At 48.6% G+C, this 27,077-nt stretch overlaps 2 protein-coding genes across 3 annotated transcripts in view; one reads left to right on the forward strand and one right to left on the reverse strand.

The window, feature by feature from the left end:
* The window catches only part of IQGAP3 (IQ motif containing GTPase activating protein 3), a 41,988-nt gene extending 29,847 nt beyond the window's left edge, over window positions 1–12,141 (reverse strand). For both annotated transcript variants that reach the window (XM_049880791.1, XM_049880792.1), the window contains exons 1-10: window positions 12,089–12,141; window positions 8,468–8,555; window positions 5,310–5,466; window positions 4,631–4,708; window positions 3,238–3,314; window positions 2,390–2,457; window positions 2,186–2,299; window positions 1,770–1,948; window positions 1,229–1,307; window positions 478–641 (exon numbers count right to left, since the gene is read on the reverse strand). In XM_049880791.1, the coding sequence (XP_049736748.1) occupies window positions 478–641; window positions 1,229–1,307; window positions 1,770–1,948; window positions 2,186–2,299; window positions 2,390–2,457; window positions 3,238–3,314; window positions 4,631–4,708; window positions 5,310–5,466; window positions 8,468–8,555; window positions 12,089–12,125 (1,041 nt within the window). In that variant the 5' untranslated portion in view covers window positions 12,126–12,141. The remainder of the gene's footprint in view (window positions 1–477; window positions 642–1,228; window positions 1,308–1,769; window positions 1,949–2,185; window positions 2,300–2,389; window positions 2,458–3,237; window positions 3,315–4,630; window positions 4,709–5,309; window positions 5,467–8,467; window positions 8,556–12,088) is intronic.
* An 8,421-nt stretch (window positions 12,142–20,562) lies between these two features.
* Window positions 20,563–25,861, forward strand: TTC24 (tetratricopeptide repeat domain 24). The gene is made up of 9 exons (XM_049875682.1): window positions 20,563–21,265; window positions 21,448–21,651; window positions 22,252–22,380; window positions 22,550–22,662; window positions 22,989–23,087; window positions 24,318–24,412; window positions 24,552–24,658; window positions 25,259–25,355; window positions 25,780–25,861. The coding sequence occupies exons 1-9, from the start codon at window positions 20,563–20,565 to the stop codon at window positions 25,859–25,861; spliced, it is 1,629 nt and encodes a 542-aa protein (XP_049731639.1).
* Window positions 25,862–27,077: the final 1,216 nt, after the last annotated feature.

Here is a 27,077-nt window from a genome sequence, read left to right on the forward strand (position 1 = left end):
GCTCTTTCCTACCCAGCAAGCATCTAAAATAACATGTTGTTAGGTGCTCTTAAGTCAATTCCGACCCATAGCGACCCTATATACAACAGAAGGAAACACTGCCCAGTCCTGCGCCATTATCACAATCGTTGCTATAACAACCTAAGCACTACAAATATAAACAGTGTCAGGGAGAAAGCCAACAGCATTGAAAATAAGATCGCTAAATTGAAGCTGCATTTCAGCTATGTGGGAGAACAGTCCTGCCTGTTTGGACAAACCCCAGGTCTTCTCCAGTCAGTCTGAGAGACTACAAGAGGGCAGTGTGTTATCAGCCTAGTCCATTAGGCTTCAGAGTGATTTAGCCACTTAAACAGGTAGTCAGCACCCGCTGAATACACAGGCCTAACAGAGATGCTCCTCGGTAAGAGGTCTCTCCTCTCATCCTGCTCCCGTCCCACAATCAGATAGAAGAGGTGACAGGTCAGAGAGCCTGACCTGTGCTTTCTGCTCTCTGTCTGCACTCAGCTGATCCAGGTACCAGTCGGCAAATTCTCTCCTTACACCTCGCAGGGCCAGCACAGGGTCTTGAAGGGCCCCAAGCAAACCCTCAGGGCTCTGTCTTTCCAGGGCGTCATCAACAACTTCTAGAGCACCATGGACTGAAAAAGACCAAGACCACCTGCCACTATCCCCAGCCGAGCTTAGGAATCTGCCCTCTTCCTGCCTGCCCAGAATTACCCTCACCCAAGCCCCTGGGTTCTTGGAGCCCTTTTGGTCCAGCACAAATTCTTCAGCTTGTTCTTCAGAGGCCTTCCCATCTTAACCATCACAGGCCCTGAGGATATCCTGACCCAACAGGCAAATGCCCATCTTATCCTAAGCTTTCATCCAGCCCCTTCTGCTCTGATATCCCCCTACACCCATTCACTCTCCACACTTCATTCTCGAAGGACCCCAGTCCAACTGCCCCCAGCACCAAGAGCTGAAAGGCCTGCCCCCTTGCCTCTGTCCTCTCCATGGATCTCCATTCAAACAGGAGCCTCCCTGGCAGGGACAACTTCTCCAAATATTGAGAGCAAGAAAAGAGAGCACACACTGCCTGGACTCTGCTCCTTCCCTGAGACAGGCTTGGTCCAGGTGAGGCCAGAGGGCCTTCTGGCTCTAGAGAATTCATCCTCAAACCTCCCAGCACAAGGACTTAGCCTGAGAGCACTCCCTCAGCTCCCTCCCGGCCTGCATCTCTTACCATTGACATGGTTGATGTTGCCCTGGATTTCAGCCTGAGTTAGGTAGTGGTCATAGATGTCCTGGCTTTCTCCATTATCCTGCAAAAACTACTTTGAGAAGTGAACCTGAGAAAACCAACTAAATCTTCTCTTACTACTCCTACCCTCTCTATACCTATTTCTTCTTCTGGGGTCTTCCCAAGGCCAAAGGTTGGTCTGGTTGGAAGAATCTGAGGGAAATCATGGGGTCTGAAACCCCTGGCACTGACATAGTTAGGCCAAACCAATCTTTGGAATCTCGAGTCCAAATCTCATCTGGTTCTACATTCCAGAGTCTCTTCTCAGCCCTCCCTGAAGATCCATTCTTCTAGAACCTCTTCTTTTCTGAATTCTCATTATTTTCCCAAATTCCTCTCCTATTTCTCTAAAATAACTGACAAGGTAGTTTCCCTAAGCGACTTTGGAACCTACAGACAGGGTAGAGAAGAGTCCTAGTTTCACTCAAGATTTTCCAGGCTACCCAGTTTTTCAGCCCCTCTACCCTTTTCGGCTCCTCCTTACGCGGTTCCTGGCATTGGCAGCCTTTTCCATCTTGGCCTGGGCTAGCAGCTCCTGGTAAATGACTGCCAGAGGCTCTCGGAGATTCTCCAGCAGTGCACTGGGATTCTGCAAGGCAGTCAGGGTGTCCTCGACCACGCCCCGCTCCACTGCTTCATTGATGGCAAGAACAGCTGCATGGACTGGGAGGGGGCATGGAACCAGGGTCAGGGGGTCAGAACAAACCCCAGACCAGGCCACAACCAGCTGCAGACCACTCTGACATCATCCCCTTTATCCATTCTCAGGCAGGGCTAGGCAAACCAGGTAGCCTGATGGCCCTGCCTGGAGATGAAAGGTGGCCAGAATCCACCTGAGGGCTGTGAGGTTGGGGGTCCTCCTATACTCACCAAGCTGGCAGGGCAGAGAACAGTCCCTACCTGCAGCCTCATCCACTGAGAGCTCGGTGGCCAGGATGCCCCCAATCTTGCTGAAGGCAGGCAGCTGGAGGCAGTATTTGGCCAGTTCAGAGGCCATGTTGCTGAGTTCCTCAGCTGCAATGACAGCACCAGTGCCCTTCTCCAGGCCCAGAACCCTCAAGACCCTGCCTAGACCATAGAGGTTACAGAAGGAGTTGAGCTTACCTGTGAATTTCACTTTCCCGTATAGATCATGTATTTGAGGGGCCAATCCCAGCCGGAAGAGGAAGAGACTGGGAAAGAATGAGAGGCATTGGAAGGCCCTGGGGTCTGTTCATTTCCACAATCTGCCCATAATGGGTTTGCAGGAGATGTTAGGGGCACCCGGAGAAGAAGACCCCATAGCACCTGCCCTCAAGTCACTCCCCAGTCCACAGGGAAAATGTCACTGTAAGTCAGCCTGAGGCAAGTGCTACAGGAGATAAATAAGACACTGTGTGAGAGGACTTGGGGGGTGGGATGGGGAGGGCTTCACAGATGCCACATTGCAGTAGCAGGTCATTGGATGAAGACAAAGGTTGGGAAGGGCACAGCAAGCAGAGATCCACTGAGCAAGGAAAGGACCCAGGAAATGAAGTCAGGAAGAGATGACATGGTAGACACAAGGAACTAGTCAATCACTTGCTATGATTTAGCCAAGGAGTTGCTGATGGCTGGCTACGAGTAGGGCCAGCCTTCACCATTTACACTATATGGCTTGCATGTGATGCTCGTGATAGGTCCTATTCTGATTCCTTTGTGCCTCTGTCACAAGCTGAAGACCCTACCCTGCCACATTCCTGTCTCTGCTACCCTGCCTACCCTTTCTGTCTACCCACATGGGTCACGCATAAATGTGCCCACAAACATGCACATAAATCTAAACATAACTATGTAAATCTAAAATCTCATTCTCCTAAGAAGCGTTCTTTGTGGTCTATCCTCCATCCTTCCTGCTGCAATGCTCGTTGCTGTTGATTGCTAGGTTCATCTACTTAGAGGAACCTGGATGACAAAAGTCTGGGGCCTCTCACCTGAGTGCATGGATGCAGTAGACCACCCGGGGCATGTTCTTCTTGTCATAGATATCTGTGGTTTCTGGGAAAAAGGTCTGGAAGGGAAACCAGCCAATTACTGTCACTGAGGACCTTTAAGCAGCACCAGATATGGAAAGAGAGGACAAGGAAAAGGCCTTCCTCTCTGACCTGCGGGGTGTGTTCCCTTGTTGCCTGGGGCTTCTAGGTCAGTCTCTCCAACCATTTCCAGTTAACTTAGTGTAAATGAAAGGCAGTGGGGACACACACTGAGCCAAGACTCAGCCACAGACACACAGTCGCAGGGGACCCTGATTAACCAAACACCAGATGAGGCTGTTTAGGCTATAAGTTACATATCCTCCAGGAGGAACAGGCCCTTTAGACATCCTATAAACACACTAAGCCTGTGCCCCTTACCTCTGACTCTCACCAGAAAGGTGGCATGCTGGGGAGCCAGCTGTGTTCCCACAGAGGGCCCAATAAGGCATGCATTGCCAAGGACCACAAAGGGGTCAGGGTGTCTCATCCCTGCCTCCAAGCCAGAAGGCCTCTGATCAATAGGGGCCCATCTAAGAAACAAATCACCCTAGGCATAACTTGCCATGCCACCCAGCAACTGTAATGAGGCCGAACTTCAATACGTCTTGGTTACATTTACATTTATAACAAAGTATCATATCTAGAAACTTAAAAGCATCCTGGTCTCTCTGAGAACACATGCCCTCTATTGCTCCCACCTCCCACCAAAGTGCCTTTCTTTACTGCTATTTCCTCATTTTATAGTTCCCTTCTATAGTGAAAAGAATAAAAAACATTCTATAGATGAAAAATAAAACAGAAACCATACATTGCAGAATCCTCTCTGGCCTTAATTTGTATCTTTCTTTATAATTCACGTAGATCTTTTGATCCTCCTGATGACCTCGTAAGGCAGACAGGGCAGGGATTACTATCCCCATCTTAGAGATGAGAAACAAATTGAGATTCAGAGTGTGAGAGGACATAGGCTGTGTCCAATTTGGGACTTGGGCCCAGGCTTCCGATTTGAAGTCTACCACCTAAGTGTGTGGTATACCCTCGCTTCACGCTGTGAAATTCTGGCATCATTTCAGATGGGTGGCCTACGCGAGCCCCATCTCCTACATTACACAGGAGCCCCACTGTATAATGTGAATAACACAACTCAGGCCAGGGAGCCTTCACCTCCTTTTATCCATAGGGAAGTGGAAGCAGAGACCAAGTGACCTGGTTCAAAGACATACAGCCCCAAGGAACATACATAGGTTATGTTAATTTAGAAGACACCTAGAGATAAGACTAGAGGGACATAAGGTATAGGGGGTGCTGGTGGAGAGTAAGGATGAACTCCAAACTTGAGGCCCAGTGTTACCGAAGGCAGACCGATGTGGGCTATTGCAGACAGCCAATAGTTGATGTTGTCTGTGTGACGGAAATGTAGGCCAGTTGCCTGAAGGGGAAGGAAAAGAAGAGAATCTGTTTCCACAGCTCTCAGGGCTCCCTGTGGGCAGAGTCCTTCTTATGGGAAATCCATAGAGGACCCTGACCTGCAGATCTCCCGACCCTTCAAGAAAAATACACGCAGACAAACAGATGCCACCAAGAATGGATGCTCTAACTGGCATAGAGATGAGATTAACAATCCAGGAAGGCTTCCTAGAAAAAGGGAGTCCAGAGCTAGAATGGGAAGAAGAGGGCTGGGCTGGCTAGAGAACAGGGAGGGGGCAATCTGCCCACGAAGTTCCAGCAGTTGGCAAAGCCCACAGCCTCTGAGTGTGGATGGTGGGTAGAAGTCTGCTCAACAGTTCTCATATCAGGGGCATCTCAAAGGCCACCTAGCATGTGCCTCTTGCTGCTAAGGATAACACACACCCATTTGGGAGACATCTACTGATGCCTATTGTCCAAGTACAATGATTAAAAGCACTCCTTTTCATCTTCAAAAGTGTCCAGGTTTGGACAATAAATTATATGGTCACCCTACCCTCACAGCTTTGAGGAAAAGGGGTAATTTGAGAGGAAGAAGGTAGGTGGAAACCTCTATTCCCCACCTGGTATCGAAGCTGCTCCACATCATAGATCTTCTTCAAGGGAACCACGGAGGGTGCGAAACAGTGGCCCAGCTTGGCCAGCAGCACGCCATTCCGGAGGCTCTCCTCCAGCTCCACAGGGGAAGGCAGCTCCTCCTTCAGGCAAGCCTCCATCCAGCTAAGAGTGGGAGAGTGCCTTCTCAACCACTCTGGCAGGCCACAGCAGTTCTGTTCTAAGCACAGGGACTTCCCTCACTCTGTCCCCCAAGTGGCCCTGACCCACTCGCCCACCTCCTTTTTCTTCCCTACCCCCAACTCCCCACTCTGTCCGTTGCCTAGCTCTTCCTATCTTCTCCCAAGCTGCCCCAAATGCCTGGATTGGCCAACCCTCAGCCCAGCCTAACCCAGAAAACCTTCCCGGACAGATCCTGATTCAGCACATCTTCAGTGGGGCTTAATCAGGCTCTTTCTCTGTTACATAACATAGCCTCCCACTCAGTCTGGTTACGCATTTGACTTGGGCCAAATTGAATCTGCTGGTTTCTCTCATCCTGCGTGTTCTCTGAGAACCTCAGGTACAGAAAGATCACATCTGCCTGAATGATCTACACAGCACAGAACCCAGTTTCGATGATGATGAGGGTGGCGGGAAGCCCCTAGGGCTGATTCAAGGGGAGCAGCACAGTGAGACACAAAGGTCACAGCCCCTGGAATTGGAAGACCTGCTTTCTATACCGCCTCCCCCACTTCACCTCTCTGAGCCTCAGTTGCCTAATCTGCAAAATGAGGACACCACCACCTGTTTTTCCTGCTTCATTGGGAAGCTGCCAGGACAAATTATCTAACATTTGTGAAAACACTTTGAATATTAAGTATTATTACTGCTGAGAGTTGTATAAGAATAAGAGCTCCCAATACTGGAACCATTCCCAAAGTCATCTCTTCAGACAGGGATTGGACTGGACTATAAGACATAAAATGATACTGGTGAGGAGTGAGCTTGGCTCAAGCAGACACATGAGACTATGTGGACAGCTCCTGTCTAGAGGCAAGATGAGAAGGCAGGGGGGACAGGAGCTGGTTGAATGGACATGGGGAATACAGGGTGGAGAGGAGGAGTGTGCTGTCTCATCGGGGGAGAGCAACTAGGAGTACATAGCAAGGTGTATATAAGTTTTTGTATGAGAGACTGACTTGATTGGTAAACTTTCACTTAAAGGACAATAAATAAAAAAATGAATAAAAAGAATAAGGGCTCCTGAGATGGGGTCTCCAAACCTCCCCTAAATAGTGGGGTCTACAGGAAAATATGTTTCCAAAGACAGCCAGTCACACCTTGAGACATGCCGCCCCTGCCAGATACCTGATCTCCTGTCTGCCCTATCCTATCCACTTTTTTGGAGAACATTAAAACTATACTATTGAGTTGTCTCAGTAAGCCCTCCTTGGATCCCCCAGTAGCAAAGTTTGTTCCGTTGAATTGTAATTGTGTTGTGTGGGGGGGGGAGATGTGTGTTTATTAACAGTAGACTTCATGTCTCTAGAAGGTAAGCACAAATGGCTGCCTTTGAATCTTCCTAATATCTAGGAGCCCTGGTAGCACAGTGGTTAAGAGCTCGGCTGTTAACCAAAAGGTCGGCAGTTCAAATTCACCAGTGGCTCCTTGCAAACACTATGGGGCAGTTCTACTCTGTCCTAGAGGGTTACTATGAGTTGGAACCAACTCAACAGCACCTAACAACAAGTATCTACTACTAACCGAAAGGTTGGCGGTTCAAATCTGTCCAGTGGCTCCACAGCAAAAAGGCCCAGTGATTTGCTCCCGTAAACATTACAGCCTGGGAAACCCTACAGGGCAGTTCTACTATCATATGGGGTCATTATGAGTCGAAATCGACTTGAAGGTACCTAACAACAACAGAATCTACAAGGACATTTGATATACTGTAAGATTAATAAATGCATTTCTAAATAGAAATATATACATACACACACACTATTGATTAAAGAATTAAGTATTTATCTTGCCTTTCCTGGCCAAACTGAATTTAAGGACAACCAAATAGCCCTAAGATAATATAGGAAAGTTCTCCTTTAGAAAATAATTTCAGCTAATAAAAGTGGAAGAAATGACAGAATTAGAAAATAGTCATTTTGCAAACCCTAATAAAATAAAAGAACAAATTGTAATGATGACCAACAATGGACAAAAGCATTAGATAAAGGGTTAATGAGGAATTTTACAGTATAGAGATCAGGTCGTTATCACTTGAACCCCAGGATCAGACTTGGCATCACTGGAAGTATGACAAGCAGACACTGCATTCTTCCTGATGCGATGCAAGATGAAGCACACAGTGCAGCCAATGAACTCTTCTTGTCAAAAATGTTGAACTGGAATCCTAGCAAGCCTTTAGAGCCAACATCCATTTACGGGAAATATGGAGTGTGGAGGAAGAAGGTAAATGATACGAGGAAGCAAATAAAGCCAGAATGTGGGATGTACTACAGGACAAATGACCTGGTTTCTTCCGTAAGTCAATGACGTAAAGAACAAAAAGAGAGAGGATGGGCTGCTCTAGATTAAAGACTTAAGAGACGTAATAACCAAATATAACATGTGAACTTTTTTAGATCCTTATTTGAATAAGCCTACTGTTAAAATAGACTTTTTTTTTTTAAATACAGTCAGGGAAATTTGAAAATAGGTTGGTATTGATCTTCCAAGGAATTACAGATAATTTGATTGGGTATTATAATGGCATTGTGGTTAGGTAGGAAACCCTGGTGGCGTAGTGGCTAAGAGTTACGGCTGCTAACCAAAACGTCAGCAGTTTGAATCCATCAGGCGCTCCTTGGATACTCTATGGGGCGGTTCTACTCTGTCCTATAGGGTCGCTATGAGTCAGAATTGACTCGACGGCAATGGGTTTAGTTTTTTGGTTTTGTGGTTACGTAAGCAAACGTCCATGTATTTTTAGAGACATATATTGAAGTATGTAGGGGAATAAAAAAATGTTTGGGATTTGCTTTCAAATTTTTTTTTAAAAAGATGCTATTTCAATTCTCCCCTTTCCCACAGAATGGGCTCTCATCCCATTACATTTGTTTTGGGGGCAAATGCCTGGGATGGGCAGGATGGGAAATGAGGCCTAGAAAGAGGCAACCCCTCCACTCACCGCTTTGCTTCCTCCAGCCGGCATAGGTACTGATAGGCAACATTCTGCCGTCTCTGCTCATCCATCTCCTCAGCTGTGAGGCGTTCATCTGAGGAGTGGAGGGGGGATAAGATCAACAAAGGGAACATTAGATAGGGGTCTCAGCATTGAACTTAATGAACTTCCTCAGGCAACCCTGCTCAGAGACCTGAAGCCTCTCCCATATGTCCCTCACCTCCTTCCAGGACATCCCTGGCCCCAATCTTCAGCCCCATCCAGCAAAGGTATCCCAGTCCGCATCTTAGCCTTGCCAGCTTTTAACAGGAGATTTCTCCTGTATCTGAAATACTTCCCTTTCCTCTCTAGCCATCTTCCTGTCCTCCCCCTCACTCCTAAATCTTCCTCACAGCCCTTCCCTCAGTGCCTCTCAGCAGGGATGTCCAGAGTGCTCCTTGCCTGGAAACTTAGCTTCTTATCTTATCCCTAATTAGACTCCAAGTTCCCCTAAGAGCTGGGCCCCTGTCATCCTCCTCAGGTTCTCTCTCAGAGGCCAGGTTAACAAAAGCAACTAGGATGCATCATTCAACAGCCATTCATTCAGTCAATACCTCCTACATGTCTGATGTATAGAAATACAATATACAAACTGACTCAAGAAATCCAGAGATTATTACTGGGACAGAAAAACACCCATGTAAATAACTCCAACCTAACGTGATAAATGTGATTATAGGCCGTGAATAAAGCCTATGGAAGCAGCAGAGAAAGCAAAATGTTCTACTTATGAGGTAGGTCTTAAGAATGAACACGCACAAAGAGGGAAAAGGTAGTCTAACAAAGAGAATCAGGTGAAAAAGGAGCCCTGGTGGTACAGTGGTTAAGCCCTGGACTGCCAACTAAAAGGTCCGCAGTTTGAACCCACCAGCTGTTCCGCAGGAGAAAGGTGTAACAGTCTGCTTCCATAAAGATTTATGGCCTTGGAAACCCTATGGGGCAGTTTTACTCTGTCCAACAGGGTCGCTATGAGTCAAATCGACTCAATAGCAGTGGCTTTACTTAGGATTAAGTGGACAGGCAAAGATAATTTTAAAAGATCATAAACGTATCTTCAAGAAAACATTTTCCATCCCCCTTTGGTGAGGGGCGTCTGGGGTCTTAAAAGCTAGCAAGCAGCCATCTAAGATGCATCAATTGGTCCCAATCCACCTGGACCAAAGGAAAATGAAGAACACCAAAGACACAAGGAAAACACTAGCCCAAGAGACAAGAGGGCCACGTAAACCAGAGACTCCATCAGTCTGAAACCAGAAGAACTAGGTGGTGCCCTGCTACCACTAATGACCACCCTGACAGGGAACACAACAAAGAGTCCCTGATGGAGCAGGAGAAAAGTGTGGTGCAGAACTCAAATTCACGTAAAAAGACCAGACTTAATGGTCTGACTGAGACTAGAGGAACCCCAGAACACATGGCCCCCAGACTTTCTGTTAACCCAGAACTAAAACTATTCCTGAAGCCAACTCTTCAGACAAAGATTAGACTGGACTATAAAACATAAAATAATACTCATGAAGAGTATGCATCTTAGTTCAGGTAGATACACAAGACTAAATGGCCAGCTCCTGTCCAGAGGCGGGATGAGAAGGCAGAAAGGGACAGGAGCTGGTTGAATGGACATGCGAAAACCGGGGTGGAAAGGGGGAGTGCGCTATCACAGTATAGGGATTGCAACTAGGGTCACATAGCCATATGTGCATAAATTTTTGTATGAGAAATTAATTGGAGCTGTAAACTTTAACCTAAAGCACAATTTAAAAAATATATATATACATATATATTATTTTAAAACAACGACAACAAAAAAAGGTGTCTTAATCCTTCTTTTTGGTGTAGGTCGCCTGGGAAGGAAGATAATCTCCAAGCTAAACAAAATGTAGACAATATTCTGATCCCCGAAGCCAAGAACAGCAAATCTTCTAAATGAGACAGCACTCATGCTTCTTGTACTAGCCATAGCCTCCCTTCGTCCTTCCTCCTTCTCTTCTATCTATTTTCCTTAGCTAACACAAAATCTAACAGACACAGAAAGAGAAAGCTACACACACATGCCCAAAATAATAAACTCAGAGGGCTTGAAAAGAGAGAGCCTGTAGTCCATCTATCTTTGACTCAGCACTTACTGTCATTCCCACTCTATATCCTGTTTCCACACAGCCTGCAAACTGACTTGGGGGAGAGGCGGGACTTATTTTAATTGGCAGTTAAGCATGGTTAAAAAATAATAATACACATCTCCAAATTCAGATTTGAAAGCACTGGCTAACCACAGGAAATCCACCAGTTCCTTCTAGGGAGTGTACAAGGAAAAAGTGTTGGTTGCTAAGCATGGAAAATAAACCAGTAAGCGAGTGACATCACCTCAGAGTTATGAATTGAGGGCTGTGAAATGGATGGGACTGTGTACACATACACACCATCTCAAAAAAAAAAAAAAAAAAAACCGTCTTTCTGCCCTTCTCAGATCTGGAACTAGCTTTCCTTCAACAGATTTAGTGAACTTTTAGAATCTCCTTGGAGAGGAAGGTGGGATTGGAGGAACAGGGTTTGCCTTTCATTCAGAGGGTGAGATGGAAAGCTTTCAGTCCTCCAGTCCTTTCAACTTCAGTCTCTATTCCCCTAAAGCAATGTTGCTGAAAGTGTAGTCCACAGATTACCTGCATCAGAATCACCTAGGCTCGGGGAAAGAAGCACAGCTGTGCTTGATATACATGCAGGTTATGGGCCGTAATCCCCACCCACTGGAGCTGAAGCTCTGGAATAGGACTCCAAAACCAAAAACCCATTGCCGTCGAGTCGATTTCGACTCATAGCGACCCTATAGGACAGAGCAGAACTGCCCCCTAGAGTTTCCAAGGAGTGCCTGGGGAATTTGAACTGCCGACCCTCTGGTTAGCAGCTGTAGCCCTTAACCACTACGCCACCAGGGTTTCCGAATAGGACTCAGGAATCTACATTTTAAACAAGCTTCCCAGGTGATTACAGCCCCCTCAAGCTTGAGACGAGCTCTGGTGGCGCAGTGGTTAAGAGCTAGGGCTGCTCACCAAAAGGTCGCAGTTCGAACCCAACAGCTGCTCCTTGGAAACCCTATGGCGCAGTTCTATTCTGTCCTAAAGGCTCGCTATGAGTCGGAATCGACTCGACGGCAATCGGTTTTTGGTTTGGAAAGCTTGAGAGGCATTGTCTCAAAGCCGCATCTCAAAACTCTGGAGTTCCCCAGGTCCCTTTAGGCGTCTTGCCCCCTGGCAGCAGTCGGCACGTTCGGAGCCAGCAGTAACTCCCAAATTTTAAGGAGCCACTAGACCACCTACATTCTCCCGACTCGAGCCTCAGAATTTGGAAGTAAAGGAGAAAACTCTTTGTAAGCTTCGAGGCGCAGCACAGGAGTCAGGCAGCGCTTTGGTGCTCACAGGCCTACCCCCGCGCCGGCGCCTGAAACGAGGGCTGCCTCGCCCTGAGCACAGTCCCACCGCCCCGCGCCCGGCAGGGCCGGCGCCCACCCCCTCCCCAACCTCTGCCGGGAAGGCTGAGCCCCAGACCAGCGCCCACGCTGCTGGACCCTCCTCCGCCCCTTCCAGCACTCACAGGCCGCCCGGCCCTGGCCCGCGCCTCTCCCGTCCATGTTCCTCCTTCCAGGTTTGAATCTCCCGCCGCTGCAGCCACCGCCCCTCACCGTTGCCGCAGTCCAGCAGGACACTTCCGGTCCGCACCGCAGGGGCCCCTGGGATTTGTAGTTCCAGACCAACCAGGTAGAGAGGAGACGCGACCACCTGGGGGGCCGCTTCCGGTTCCAGCAGTTCTCCGCGTCCCTAGTGGGTGGACGTCCTTGGCTCCTTCGCTGCTAAACTGCTTTATTTCAAGCAACACTTGTCCCTGCCTCTGCCTGTTCCCCTGTCATTCCTTCCCTCTTTCCTGCGCAGTTTTCCCATTAGCCTTTGCTCAGCTCCCTGTATTATTCCTGAGTCTTGTAAACACTCTCGTAAAACATTCAGAGCCAACTTGGTACAATGCACTAAGCTAGGTTAGGTCGTGAGGATGCATAGATAAATAAACATAGTTAATGCCCTAACTAAACTTTTTGTTCTTGAGTAAGTGATAGAAATATAGTCAAATAAATTAGAAGTCTATGGTGCACAGCGGGAGGGAGTAATTTCAATAATTAAAAGCAGTAATAGATCACGAAGACTTCCTGGCAGAGGTGACAGCTGATCTGGTTGAAAAATGAATGAAAATTCGTCAGATTGTTGGAGAGAGGCATTTCAGTCCGTGGAAACAGCATGTGCAAGAGCAAGAAATCAAAATCTGTTTAGCTTTGTTGGGAGAACAAAGTTGAACCTGGGAAAGGCAGAAAGTGAGCCTGGAGAGGCACAAGGCCAGATCCTGCAAGGCCTTGGCCACCACACTGAGGTGCTGGGATGTGGTCTGCAGAGCAATCAAGAGCCAAAGAACATTTTAGGCATAGGGCAGATCTACATTTTAGAGAGATCCCTTTTGCAGCAGGGGTTTGGTGAGGAGTGAGGCTGGGAACAGAGCTTGGAAAACTATTGCAGTAGCACAGGCGAGAGATAATAGGGCCTGGACTGATTAAAATCATGATGACAACGACAACAATGCCGAAGAATATTTCTTAGAATATCACTTGCTGGGCTTTCCCCATCTGGTATTTCTCCCTTTGCCCTTCCCCCCACACCCGCTTCAAGCAGCTAGGCAGCCTAGGCTCATAACCTCAGAGGAGGAGAATACAAAGGGGCAGAACCCAGAAAATATCCAAACCTAAAGCCTTCACAGTAACAGAGAAGGTTCAGGGCTGAAATAAAATTGTTTGGGAAAAGTGGGTTTTGAGGAGAGTGAGTGTTTCCTTGGTGACCAGAGAACTTCCTCTTTTCCCAGTACCAATAGAGAGGGTCTAGATGTTGGCGATATCTGATAACAGGCGTTCTTCTCCCTGCTTCCTGAGAAGGTCACCCAGGGGCACAGGATCCTGAGAAGAAACAGTTGCCAGGCAGATGTGTCCTTAGGCAGCTGTGTAGAAATTCCCAGCTAGAAAGGAAGTACCTAGAGGAGTTACTCCCATCTTCTGCTTGGGGTAAGGGTCCCTGGGCCTGAAAAGGCCAGGTGGATGAGAAGAAAGGAGATGTCAGGGAATGCCTTCGTGAACCAGATGGGCCCCCCCTCAAGGCTTGGCATTACATACCTCCTCCTACTTGGACTTCAACCTGAGGAAAAGGAGAGGGGGGAACCCCCCAACTGACTCACATTGTTTCCACCAATCCCAGTGGAATAGGAGCTTCAAATAGAAAAAAATAGAGATGTATTTCTTACATACCAGACTTATGGACAAACATACAGTATCAACAAGTATTGAGGGCTTATTATAAACTGGGTAATGTGTTTAGCATCTTACTGTTATTGTTGTCATTTAGTTGCTATTAAGTCAATTCTGACTCGTGTCAATCCCATGTGTGCAGAGTAGAACTGCTCTATAGGGTTTTCAAGGCTGTGACCTTTCAGAAGTGGATCACCAGGCCTAACTTCCTAGAATTTTACTAAAAAAAAAAAAAAAAAACCAAACCCATTGCTGTCGAATAGATTTCAACTCATAGTGACTCTATAAGACAGAGTAGAACTGCCCCATAGGGTTTCCAACGCTGCAAATCTTTTTTTTTTTAATTGTACTTTAGATGAAGGTTTACAGAACAAACTAGTTTCTCATCAAACAGCTAGTACACACATTGTTCCATGACATCGGTTAATAAACCCACAACATGTCAACACTCTCCCCTCTGAATCCTGGGTTCCCCATTACCAGCTTTCCTGTTCCCTCCTGCCTTCCAGTCCCTGCCCCGGGGCTGGTGCGCCCCTTTAGCCTTGTTTTGTTCCATGGGCCTGTTCAATCTTTGGCTAAAGGGTGAAACTCAGGAGTGACCTTATCACTGAGCTGAAAGTGTGTCGGCAGCCATATTCCCATGGTTTCTCCAGTCTCTGTCAGACCAGCAAGTCCAGTCCTTCTTTTTGAGTTAGAATTTTGTTCTACATTTTTCTCCAGCTCTGTCAAGGACCCTCTATTGTGATCCCTGTCAGAGCAGTCAGTGGTGGTAGCCAGGCACCATCTTCTTGCACTGGACTCAGTCTGGTGGAGGCCGTGGGAGATGTGGTCCATGAGTCCTTTGGACTAATCTTTCCCTTGTATCTTTAGTTTTCTTCATTCTTCCTTGCTCCCAAAGGGGTAAGACCAGTGGAGTATCCTAGATGGCCACTCACAGGCTTTTAAGACCCCAGATGCTACTCACCAAAGTAGAACATAGAACATATTTTTATAAACTATGTTATGCCAATTGAGCTAGATATTCCCTGAGACCATGGTCCCCACAGCCCCAACCCACCAATTCGGCTCCTCAGGGAGTTTGGATATGTCTGTGGAGCTACCATGACCTTGCCAAGGCTGTAAATCTTTATGGAAGCAGACTGCCACATCTTTCTCCTGCAGAGCAGCTGGCGGGTTCCAATCACTGACCTTTTGGTTGGCAGCCGAATGCTTAACCACTTTGCCACCAGGGACCCTTATTGGTTTATAGGTGTTAAAAATCAGAGGAATAGGGTGGGGGGAAATGGAGAGTTATTGCTTAATGATATACAGTTTCTGTACAGGATGATGAAAAATTCAGAAATAAATAGTAGTGATAGTTACACAACCTTATGTACTTAATGGCACTGAATTGTATACTTAAAAATGGTTAAAACGGTCAATTTTATGTTACTTATATTTTACTACAATAAAAAAACACGTGAAACCAAAACAATGATATTTTTCAAGAAATACCATCCATGTTAACTGAAAATATGGCCAAAAAAAAACCTGAATAGAAGTAGAATATTTTATTATAACTTCAAAAAAAAAAAAAGGAGTAGATGTTCTTGGGAGAATATGGAAAGTAACAAGACAAAAGACCAAAGCACAGAGTGCTGCTGGAGACGATCAGCACTGATGAGGTAGATCCAGGAAGAGGACCTAGCAAAGGAGACTGAGAAGAAATTGTCAGAGAAGCAGGGTACAGTGGGTCATGGAAGCCAAGTTAGAAGAGAGTTGCAAATATGTCATAAACACAGCCGAGAATCAAACAAGAAAATGATTCAGAAACATCACTGAATAATTGGGGAGCCATCCGGGGACCTTGGTGAGAGTGGTTTCAGTCCCTGTCCCTCCCCAAATCCTCCTCTCCCCTTAAGCCTGCTGAGTGAACGACAGACTAAGCTGCATATTTGGCCCTGGCCAGGTTGTGGTAACGATGTGAGGGGCCAGCCTGTGAGCAGAAGCTGCGAGTCTGTCTCAGGCACAGGCACCATCTGTGGCACCCAGCACCACGCCTGCACACAGCAGGCACTCAGCAAAGGCTGCAGAACAAAGAGTGAGCCCAACTACTTCCTTATAATTGTGTTTCTGGCAAAGGCTTCTCTACTTGAAAGAGGTAAATGAGGACATTGCTTTCTGATGCCGGCCACCTAGGTGCCAGTTGTTCTGGGGCCTGCTGTCCTCTCTCTCGTTAAGCAGAGCTTGGAGGTTGCAGATCAGTGGAGCTGGGAAAAGGGATCGGGGGCGGGGGAGGGAGATGCTTCTGATCTCTGGGCCTTTCCTGACCATCAACCTTTCACCCTGTTCCCATGTGGAACCACCATACAGAGGCACATTTTATGAGTGTGTGTGTGTGCGTGTGCGTGTGTGTGTGAAAGGATTCACTTCTGGGGCATTCTGAGCCCCATTAAATTTGCAATCACAATGTAGTAGAGGGGGGCTGTCTTAGTTTCCTAGCGCTGCCACATAACAAAATACCACAAGTGGGTGGTTTTAAAGGACGGAAATATATTTTCTCACAGTTCCAAAGACTAGAAGTCCAAATTCAGGACATTGGCTCTAAGGGAAGGTTCTTTGTCTCTTTCAGCTTCTAGAATTGTTGCTCGGTGAGGTCGAGTTGGTTCTGACTCATAGCTTCCCTACACGCAACAGAACGAAACATTGCCTGGTCCTGTACCATCCTCACAATTGTTGCTGTGTTTAAGCCCGTTGTTGCAGCCACGGTGTCAATCCATCTTCTCCAGGGTCTTCCTCTTTTTCGCTGACCTTCTACCTTACCAAGCATGACATCCTTCTCCAGGGACTGTTCCCTCCTAATAACATGTAGTGTACATGAGACAAAGTTTTGCCATTCTCCCTTCCCAGGAGCACTCTGGCTGTACTTCTTCCAAGACAGATTTGTTCGTTCTTCTGGTAGTCCATGGTATATTCAATACTCTTCCCTAATACCATAATTCAAAGGCATCAATTCTTCCATCTTCTTTATTCATTGTCCAGCTTTCACACGCACATGAGGCAATTGAGAATACCATGGCTTGGGTCAGGCGCACCTTAGTCCACAAAGTGACATCTTTGCTTTTTAACACTTTAAAGAGGTCTTTTGCAGCAGATTTGCCCAGTGCAATACGTCGCTTGATTTCTTGACTGCTACCTCCATGGGCGTTGATTGTGGATCCAAGTAAAATGAAATCCATGACAACTTCAATGTTTTCGCCATTTATCGTGATGTGGCTTATTGGTCCAGTTGTGAGGATTTTTGTTTTCTTTATCCTGAGGTATAATCCATACTGAAGGTTGTACTCTTTGATCTTCATCAGTAAGGGCTTCAAGTCCTCTTCACTTTCACAAGCAAGGTTGCCATCATCTGCATATCACAGGTTGTTAACGAGTCTTCCTCCAATCCTGATGCCCCTTTCTTTTTCATACAGTTCAGCTTCTTGGGTTATTTGCTCAGCATACAGATTGAATAAGTATGGTGAAAGGACACAACCCTGATGCACACCTTTCCTGATTTTAAACTGTGCGGTATCTCCTTGTTCTGTTCAGATGACTCCTTCTTGGTCTATGTACAGTTTCCTCATGTGCACAATTAAGCGTTCTGGAATTCCCATTCTTCACAATGTTATCCATAATTTGTTATGATCTACACAATTGAATGCCTTTGCATAGTCAAGAAAACACAGGTAAACATCTTTCTGATATTCTCTGCTTTCAGCCAAGATCCATCTGACATCAGCAATGATATCCCTCATTCCACATCCTTTTCTGAATCTGGCTTGAATTTCTGGCAGTTCCCTCTCAACGTACTGCTGAAACCGTTTTTTAATTATCTTCAGCAAAATTTTACTTGTGTGTGATATTAATGATACTGTTCGATAATTTCCACATTCTGTTGGATCACCTTTCTTTAGAATGGGCACAAATATGGATCTCTTCCAGTCTGTTGCCTAGGTAGATGTCTTCCAAAATTCTTGGCATAGACAAGTGAGTACCTCCATTGCTGCATCCGTTTGTTGAAACATCTCAATTGGTATTCCGTCAATTTCTGGAGCCTTGTTTTTTGCCAATGCCTTCAGTGCAACTTGGACCTCTTCCTTCAGAACCATCAGTTCTTGATCATATGCTACCTCCTGAAATGGTTGAATGTTGACCAGTTCTTTTTGTTATAGTGACTGTGTATTCCTTCCATCTTTTGATGCTTACTGGGTCATTCAATATTTTCCCCAAAGAAGCCTTCAATATTGCAACTTGAGGCTTGAATTTTTTCTTCAGTTCTTTTAGCTTGAGAAATGCTGAGTATGTTCTTCCCTTTCGGTTTTCTAATTCCAGGTCTTTGCACATTTCATTATAATAATTTCCTTTGCCTTCTTGAGCTGTTTGAAATCTTCTGTTCAGCTCTTTTACCTCAGCATTTCTTCCATTCGTTTTAGCTACTCTATGGTCAAGAGCAAGTTTTTCAGTCTCTTCGACATCCGTTTTGGCCTTTTCTTTCTTTTTTGTCTTTTTAATGACAGGAAAGACAGCTTCTAGGAGCTGCCATCACTCCTTGGCATTCTTGGGTTTGCAGATACTTCTGCCTCTACCCATAATCATCTGGCTTCTTTCCCCTTGTGTATTTTTCCTTTTTATAAGAGACCACTCAGAAGGCATTAGGTTTAGGACCCACATGACTCTGATATGAACTCATTAAAAAAAAAAAAAAAGTATTTCCAAACAGGATTACATTCATAGGTACAGGGGTTAGGATTTCAACATATATTTTGGGGGGACACAATTTAATCCATAACAAAACCCTAGGCTGATCAGCCTAGGATCAGGAGACCTGAGGTCTAACCCCAGCTACATCACTGCTCTGTGACCTAAGGCAAGTCACACCCACTCTCTGAGCCTCAGTCCTCTCTGTAAAATTAGGAGGTGGGATAGATGATCTCTGAAGTTGTAACCACTAACCAGTCCCATGATGGCTTGTTTCGTTCCCTGAAGTAAGGGGCCTGGGGGGTTTGTCTGCAGAGGTAGGGGGCGGTGGGAGCAGGAAGGGCAGTGGAACCAGACATCTCTGTGCCCAAGCACCATCAGGGTTCAGCACTAAGATAGGACACCTGAGCTGTCAATCAAAGAAGTCCTAGGAGTGGAGGGCGGTACCCGGTTGTCTGGTAACCCCGGGGGCTCTGAGCTAAGAGCTAGGCAAGTAACCCAAGCCAGAGGGACCATTCCAGAAAGTCAGCTGTGAAGAAGAAGACCGAAGGAGGTACGGCATGGCGTCCTGTGCAGGGGCCCCCAAGACGGGGTGAAGGTAGCCAGGGATTTCTTTCTGGGGATGGGGACCTTGAAGAAGTAGAGTTTCCGGGTGTTCTTAGAAGCGGGCGAGTTTCCTTAAAAATAGAATGTATCAGCTCTCTCTGCCTCCCACCGCCACCAAAAAAAAAAAAGGAAGAAGAAAACGGTAGGGGCTGAGAGCCCAAATGCCTGGTCTTTCCACTCCTCCTGACTCCCAGGTGGAGAGTTCACGAAAAAGCTTTGCCTTTTAAGGGGAGAGATACTAAGAGTATACACATTGTGATGAGATAAATGTATTTGCATTTAAGAGGATTCTGGATACCAGAGCAGGATGTTGGGGGGCCTGGGACCAGCTGCAGACAGAATGCTGAGGAGACAGGGGAGAGAGGATCCCCTTGAGAAGGTAAATGGAAAGACAGAGTTCATCGGTCCCCAACTCCCAGAGGTGGTTGTCGTGTGCCATGGAGTCAATTCTGACTCATCGCGGCCCTGTAAGACAGAATGGAACTGCCCAGGAGCAGATTGTCAGGTCTTTTCTCCCACAGAGTAGCTGATGAGTTTGCACTTCTGACCTTTTGGTTAACAGCCGAGAGCTTAACCATTTTGCCACCAGGGCTCCTTGGCTTCTTGCCAATTCGATAGCTTTTTAATCTTTGCACCCCCAATGCCTAGCATGGCTCTAGGCACATAGCAAGAGTTCGCTGAGTATTTGCTGAACTGACCTGAACCATGGTTTGAAATCAGATAGCATTAATACCTAGATTATGAGTGTGCGTGAGGGCACGGTTTGAAAGGAGTGACAGAGGAGAGGCCCTGTATTGTTCTGTTCATTCATCCATTCATCTGTTCATTCAATAAACATTTACTGAGACTGTACTATGTGCCAGACATTTCAAATTGCCCAGAATCTAGTGGGAGAGACAGACAAGAGAGTCAAAACTGTAACCCAGTGTGGTAAATGTCATACAAGACATAAGCGCAGGAGCTATGGAAGCACAAAAGAAGGACGCAGCTAGGAGGGAAAACCCACTGCCACTGAGTCAATTCCAACTCATAGCAACCCTATAGGACAGAGTAGAACTGTCCCATAGGGCTTCCAAGGCTGTAATCTTTATGGAATCAGACTGCCACATTTTTCTCCCGCAGAGTGGCTGGTAGGCTCAAACTGCCAAACTTCTGGTTGGCAGCTGAGCTTTTAACCAGTGCACCATCAGCTTTCTAAAGGAAGCTGTCACTTAAGCTGAATTTTGCAGGAGGACTAAGTCAGGACATGAACGTGAGAGTAGATATGGTGCCAAATAAGACATAAGAAGTGAGATGGAAGTGAGGGTCACGCCCAGGTAACGGTAGAGCTGAATTGCCCTCAAGGGATCCCGCTTTTGGGGAAGCCGAGGCTGACATGCTGACCCCTCTATTCTCCATTGTCAGGCCTATGTCTTCTCCCACCCCTGAGGACACTCCTCAAGAGCCTGGGCCTGAGCCTTCAAGCTTCAAGAAGAAGAAGAAAAGAAAGTGGCTGCAGCAAGAGGCCAGCATCCAGGCCCTCACCAGGGCTGGTCATGATGCCCTGCGGGCTGGCTGGCACCACGAGGCATTGACTAGCTTCCAGAAGGCTTTCCTCCTGGCCTTCAAGGTCCCACAAGCCAGAGACAGCCCTGTTCTCAGGGCCTGCGCCTTCAATCTGGGGGCTGCCTACGTGGAGACTGGGGATCCAGCCACAGGCCTTAAGCTACTCCTGCGAGCCCAACCTGAAGAGAAGGCTCAGGGCAGATGCCACGGCGACCAGTGCTTCAATGTGGCTTTGGCCTACCATGCACTGGGTGATCTGCCTCAAGCTTTGGCCTGGTACCACAGGGCCCTGTGCCACTACCAGCCACAGGGTGACCAGGGAGAAGCCCAGGCAAAAATGGGAGCTTGCTACCAGGCTCTGGGGCAGCCTGAGCTAGCGGCCCCCTGCCTGCAGGAAGCAAGCCGAGCCTATGCCCAGGCAGGGCGGCCCCAGGCCGCAGCCCTGGCAATGGGGGCTGCGGCAGGGTGTATGCTGAAGAGCGGACAGCATGGGGCGGGTGAGGTGGTACAGGTGCTGGAGGAGAGCCGGAGGCTTGCTGAGAGGAGCACTGAGCAGGGCTTGCTGGGTGAGGCCTTTGGGCAGAGGTGTGGGATGTGGGGAGATACAGAGCCTGGTGATACTCTGAGGCATTTCTGAGGGCTGGGGCAAGGGCTGGGCTGACCGTGGGAGAGCGGGGCAGGGGCTGCACCAGTATAGCCTCAGTTAGTGTCTGACCAGGCTACCAGTGACACTGGCCATGCCCTCTAGGGCAACTCTATAATGACCTAGGCCTGGGCTACTCCGAGCTCCAGCTGTTCCCGCTGGCAGTGGACGCCTTCCTGCAGGCCCTGCCCCTGTGCTGGGGGCCTGGAGAGGAGGCCACAGTGCTAAGAAACCTTGGGATGGCCCACAATGCCCTCGGCAACTATCAGGAAGCTCGGAAGTTTCACCAGAAGGCTGCCGACCTACATGGTAGGTGCCAGGGACTGAAGAATAGGATTGGGAGCAAGGAACTAAGTTGGGGGGGGGGGAGCTCCATGGCTGAAAGGTGGATGGACCATTGAGACCAGGAATAGGGCCTAGAAGCTCAGAACCAGGCGGATAAGGGCCAGGGATGCAGAAGATGGGATGGCCAAGGCAGGGCAGGAGTTATGGGCCCAGAGGCAGAGGCCTAAGGGCTTGGAAAGGCGGCACTAGGAAGAGGAAGGAGTACTGGCTAGGGGAGGAAGCCTGAAGTGGAGTCCCAGCCCCTCCTCTGACCGTTCATATGACACTCAGGAGTCAAAACGAAGCTATTAATACTGGCCTTGCCCACGTCACAGTGTTGCTGTATAGCTTGAACTAGCTGGGGCCGGGGGGGTGGGGTGGTGCGGAGAAGGGACAGATTCAGGCTGAAACTCAGGACTGAGGTAAGGCCAAGCATCAAGAGATTAGGCCCCTGTGGTCCATCTGGAGGTGGGCTGGGGCTCAGCACCAAGACTGCTGGGGACCCTCCCTTGGTTGCTGGGGGCAGGATCCTGATGCCCCAGACACCAAGGTCACCTCTTTGGATGGGGCGGACTATGTCATCAGGCTCTGTGGGGCAGCGGTGGGAGCAGGGCCGGAGCTTTGGCAGCCTGGCATTTGCACTGAGCCAGCTGGGGAACCACAAGGCCGCCAGAGACAACTATCTTCATGCCCTGCAGGCTGCCCGGGATACTGGTGAGGGTGAGCGGTTAGCATGTGGCTTGGGTGGGGGAGCCCAAAGGCTGAGGGTCCTTGGGGTTGGCAGGGAGGCAGATGGGGGAGCCTGGGGGTGGGAATACCACTGGAGAGGCAGGTCAGTGGTGTAGGGAGCTGTGACAGCACCCCTCAGTTTCTCCCTCCCCAGGGGATATAAAGGGGCAGTGGCAGGCCTGCGAGGGTCTGGGGGCTGCTGCAGCCAGGCTGGGGCAATATGACCAGGCCTTGAAGCACTACAAGGAAGCGCTGGCCCAGTGCCAGGTGAGACCACCTACTCTTCCCTGCCGTCCCTCCACGTGACATTCCTGCCTGCCCTCCGTGTCCTCTGCATTCATTCACTCGTTGAACATGCATTGGACACGTTGTGTGCTAGGCCCTGGGGATACTGTGGTGAAGAAAATTCCACTTCTGTCCACAGTTCTGAGTAGGGGGTGGCAGGACCGCAGGAAGGGCACAGGGAGGGAGTAGAAGAGAAGTGAGACAGAGCCCTCTTCCCTCCTCACTTTCCTGTTTTCCAATCCTCAGAGGACCACAAAGTCCAGGCTCTCCCCCCCCACCCATGACCCTATTATCCATCCTCCCTGCAGAAGGAGTCGGATTCTGTGAGACAACGTTTGGTGGCCAAGCTGGCAGACGCCATGAGGATCCACTTGGCCCAGGGGGGGCTGGTCCTGACTCAAACCCTGGTGAGATGACACCTGAGACAAGGAGCTGGAGGTGGGGAAAGGTTACCTAGAGAAGGGGGGAAGGGGTCAGCAGAGCTGATGTCCTCAGGTTGCTGTGCTTGGCTGCTTGTCTGTGCTCATCTGCTCCCGGGGCCTGCATATGGGTGTATCATTTTCCTGGGCCACCTGGGGGTAGGGAGGTGGGCGGGGGACCACTGGCATGTCTCCAACACAAGGGCTGCGCTAGAACTTTGGCTGAGTAGGAACCAGTCAATTGGGTGAAGGATCCCGGGCCTGATGCAGGAGGAGGTGGAAACAGTAGTCCTTGGCTGCAGTTCCCTAAAAGGCCACAGGATGGTGATAGTGCTCCAAGGAAGTCCCTCTCTCCAGTCTCCAGGGGCATTTCTTTGTGGTTTTCCATCAGCCCTTCCTTCGCTGGCTCTTGGCCCTCGGGGCACGGCCTCACACTCTGTGCCCCTGTCTCTCTCAGCAGGCTGATGTCTCTTTCAACAGGCTGATGTCTCTTTCAACAAGCTGATGTCTCTTTCAACAGGCTGATGTCTCTCCCAACAGGCTGATGTTTCTCCAGCTGCCTCCCACTTCACACTTTAAGACACCCCCAGGAAACCTTCCCCCACCCACACAGGAGCCGAAATTATACTCTAATATTATATTTATTTGATAGGGTTAATGTCCTTTTTTTTTTCTTGGAGCCCTGGGGGCACAGTCGTTAAGAACTACAGCTGCTAACCAAAAGGTCAGCAGTTCTACTCTGTCCTAAAGGGTCGCTCTGAGTCGGAATCGACTCGACGGCAACGGATACGGTATCGGGTTTGTCCCCTTATTCTAAGGACTAGGACACCGTATCTATGCCTGTAAGCAAAATTAAATTAACCTGGTACAGTCAGACGATCTGGTTGGGGGCCAGAAGACCTGGGGCCCATCTGAGGACTGCCACCAACTTTCTGGGACTTTGTCCCTCAAGGTCCCAGGCAGGATGGGGTGGTGGTCAGGCTCTGGCAGATCTGACAGTCCGTGAGCCGGTGTGCTAACTCGAGAGTTATTAGTGGGGACCTTAACGGAACAAAGAGCCTCACCCCAGATGTTTTAATCTCAATGACATGTGGTACATTCCGGTTTGTCTCTATCACTTCTGTGTCTCTCTGAGGCCACTGTGTCTACACACACACACACCCACACACACACCCACCCACACCCACACCCACACCCTTTATTCTCCATCTTCCCTAGACCCCGGCTTCAGGGAGGCGGCAGGCTCCAGGTGGAGCCTGCCTGGCGTGGACCCCAGGCAGGCTGGGGAGGAGCATCGCAGCTACCCAGCGCAGGTGAGCGGGAGGGGCGGAGCTTCTGGAGTGGGCGTGGCCTCTGGAGGGGCTTGAGGGTATAGTAGTCTAGCAGCCCGGTAGGAGGAGAGGCCCCGAAGTGCTGCTCTGCCCCTCTGCGCCCCCGCCCCTGCCCCTGCAGATCTGCCGGTGGGTGGGAAGGCGAAGAGGCTGAGGACCACCGCGAGGAGAAGGAGGAGGAGGGGTCGGCGAATATTCCCGCGATGTCTCGGGCGCGGAGACTGGAGGGTGAGTTAACTAAGGCTGCATCCAGCTATGCTCCTCCTCCCTGCAAACGGGAGCATCTCTCCAACCCCCTTACCCTCTGCCCCCACCTTCCCCCCGACGCAGGTCTGAACTGAGGCCTGGGGGGGTCCCTCGAGCCCCCTCTCCATAGCCCCCGTTTCTTCTCCAGGTTCCCAATCCCTGGACCAGCCCCTTCCCGGAATCGCCTCCTCCCTGCTTCTGTGGCTTCCCTAACTCTAGAACTTTCCATCTAAGAGCACCAAGGCTTTTTGAAAGCCAACTGCTATGTAGTAGGCACCACGCTGGGTGCTTTTCTTACCCTAACTCACTATTTACTAGTCTCTCTCCCAAAGCCTTCAAACTCCAGAAGCAGAAATCCTCGCTACTTGTGGAATTGACTTGAATTCACTAATATCTTCTTCAGTGAGTCATTCCCACCATCTAACCTCTAGTCAGCTCATGTTTGCCAAGCACCTGCCATGTGCAGGGCATAGTCCTTGGCACAGCTTCGTGGGCAATGACACACATCCTCCTTCCCCCGCCCTCCGCCATGATGGCTCTTGGTGCAGAGAGGCCTGTGAAAAATGTTTCTGTCCCTCACAGGTCCAGAACCCGGGACCCATCTCTCATTTAGAGGCCCAGAGCCCCCCAGAGTGTGGCACCCTAGCATCCTCGTACCCAATGGCCCTCAAGCCAATAGGTGAGTCCTTGGGGGAAGGGAGGGGACCTGGAGAATGAGTGAAGGAAATAGAAGAGGATGTGGCTTGGGATGATTTTGATGGACCCTGATCATTGGTAAGGTTGGGGAAAGATACGATCTGATACTTGGGGATATAGGACTCTGAGCCTCTTTGTCTTTGTCCTTTAGCAACAAGAACAACCCTAACCCAGGCCTGGAGGCCCGGGATCTCCCCTGCCTCCTACATGGCCTGACTGTTGGCCTCAGAGAAAAGGAGGGCCCTGCAGAATGGGAGAATGTGAAGCTTAAACCTACTCCCTCCTGCCCTGGAGCCTACCATCAAAGGTAAAGGTCTAAGAGAGCACTAGGAAGCTGGAGCCAGAGCAGGCTAGCTCCTGCTCTTTCCCCATCCACCCCCACTGGCATTCCTCCCTCCCTCTTGCAGGTCATCCAGATGGCCCAGGGAAACTCCCAGCAGGAATCCCCAGAGGAGACCCACTGAGTCTGGCTTCTGCACAATCACGTGAATCCACTCTGCTCGCCAGAGCTCTGGCCTCTGCAGTCCCCCCCGACACACACACTTTAGGGACTTCTGGGGACCAAGCCTCTTCCCATTTGTTGAACCCTGTGTGGACAAGAAACATAGCATAGCCAGTGAGTGGACTCCTGAACACACTGGACAGGGCTTTGCCATCTCAGCACTGAGGGGCTCTGTTTGCTCCTCACTGAGATTTTTGGACTCAGTAGGTTAAAAAAAGGAAAATGGATGGTGAATCCCCCCTTTTCTTTCTAGATCCAAATCTCATGATTGCTAAGGTCCTTGGCAGTCCTAAAAACTATGACTTTTTGGTCAGGTGGCTTTGGAGTCACTGACTCTACAGACCTCCATCTTCTCATATGCAGAATGGGAATAATAGTACTACAGGAGATACACCTTAACCAACCTATGCAGTCCACTCCATGAAACACAGGGGATGCTGGTGGTGTCAGACCTGCAGCCTGTAGAACTGCTGCTGGGAGCAGCAACAATGATATTATGTAACATTTATTGAGCACTTACATCCCACACTATTGTAAGTGTTCACAAGTGTTTTCTCCTTTAAACATCACAACATGGCTAGGTGGTAGGTGTTGTTATCATCACCTTTCACACATAAGGAAAAGCTGGCACAGAGAAGTTAAGTGGTTTGTCCTTCCAGGCCACACAACTAGTAAGTGGAGAAACCAGCCTCCTAGAATGCTGCTCAGTTCTGCTTCCCCAGTTAAACCATTGCTTACCAAGAGTCAGTTGTGTTTGATAACAAATGTATTTATGCCAGTATACATGTTATTGTAGTTTATAATTTAATTAAATAGTATATAAATTGATAGACACAAACATTGTTTCTATGAAAACTAAGTTGAATGCTAAGACTTGATTAAGGTGAGTCATTTAAAAAGACTGCTACTGAATTAGAAGTGAGCAAGAAAAAGCAGAGATATCACCTTGAGGACGAGGGCAAGCCTGACCCAAACCATGGGATTTTCGGTTGCTTCATATCCATGCAAAAGCTGGACGGTGAATAAGGACAACTGAAGAAGAATTGATGTCTTTGAATTACGGTGTTGGTGAAGAATGCTGGATATACCATGGACGGTCAGAAGAACAAACAAATCTGTCTTGGACGAAGTACAGCCAGAATGCTCCATATAAGCGAGCATGGGATGATTTCATCTTAGGTACTTTGGACATGTTATCTATCA

Source organism: Elephas maximus, chromosome 3 (genome assembly GCF_024166365.1).
Source record: "Elephas maximus indicus isolate mEleMax1 chromosome 3, mEleMax1 primary haplotype, whole genome shotgun sequence".
Classification (NCBI taxonomy): Eukaryota; Metazoa; Chordata; class Mammalia; order Proboscidea; family Elephantidae; genus Elephas; species Elephas maximus.

What these genes read in the sequence shown, in the direction of transcription:
- TTC24 (XM_049875682.1), top strand. Translation starts at nt 20,563, where the DNA reads ATGTCTTCTCCCACCCCTGAGGACACTCCTCAAGAGCCTGGGCCTGAG. An exon ending in GCAGGCTGCCCGGGATACTG is followed by an intron (nt 22,381 to 22,549) that starts GTGAGGGTGAGC and finishes CTCCCTCCCCAG; the next exon opens with GGGATATAAAGGGGCAGTGG. An exon ending in ATCGCAGCTACCCAGCGCAG is followed by an intron (nt 24,413 to 24,551) that starts GTGAGCGGGAGG and finishes CTGCCCCTGCAG; the next exon opens with ATCTGCCGGTGGGTGGGAAG.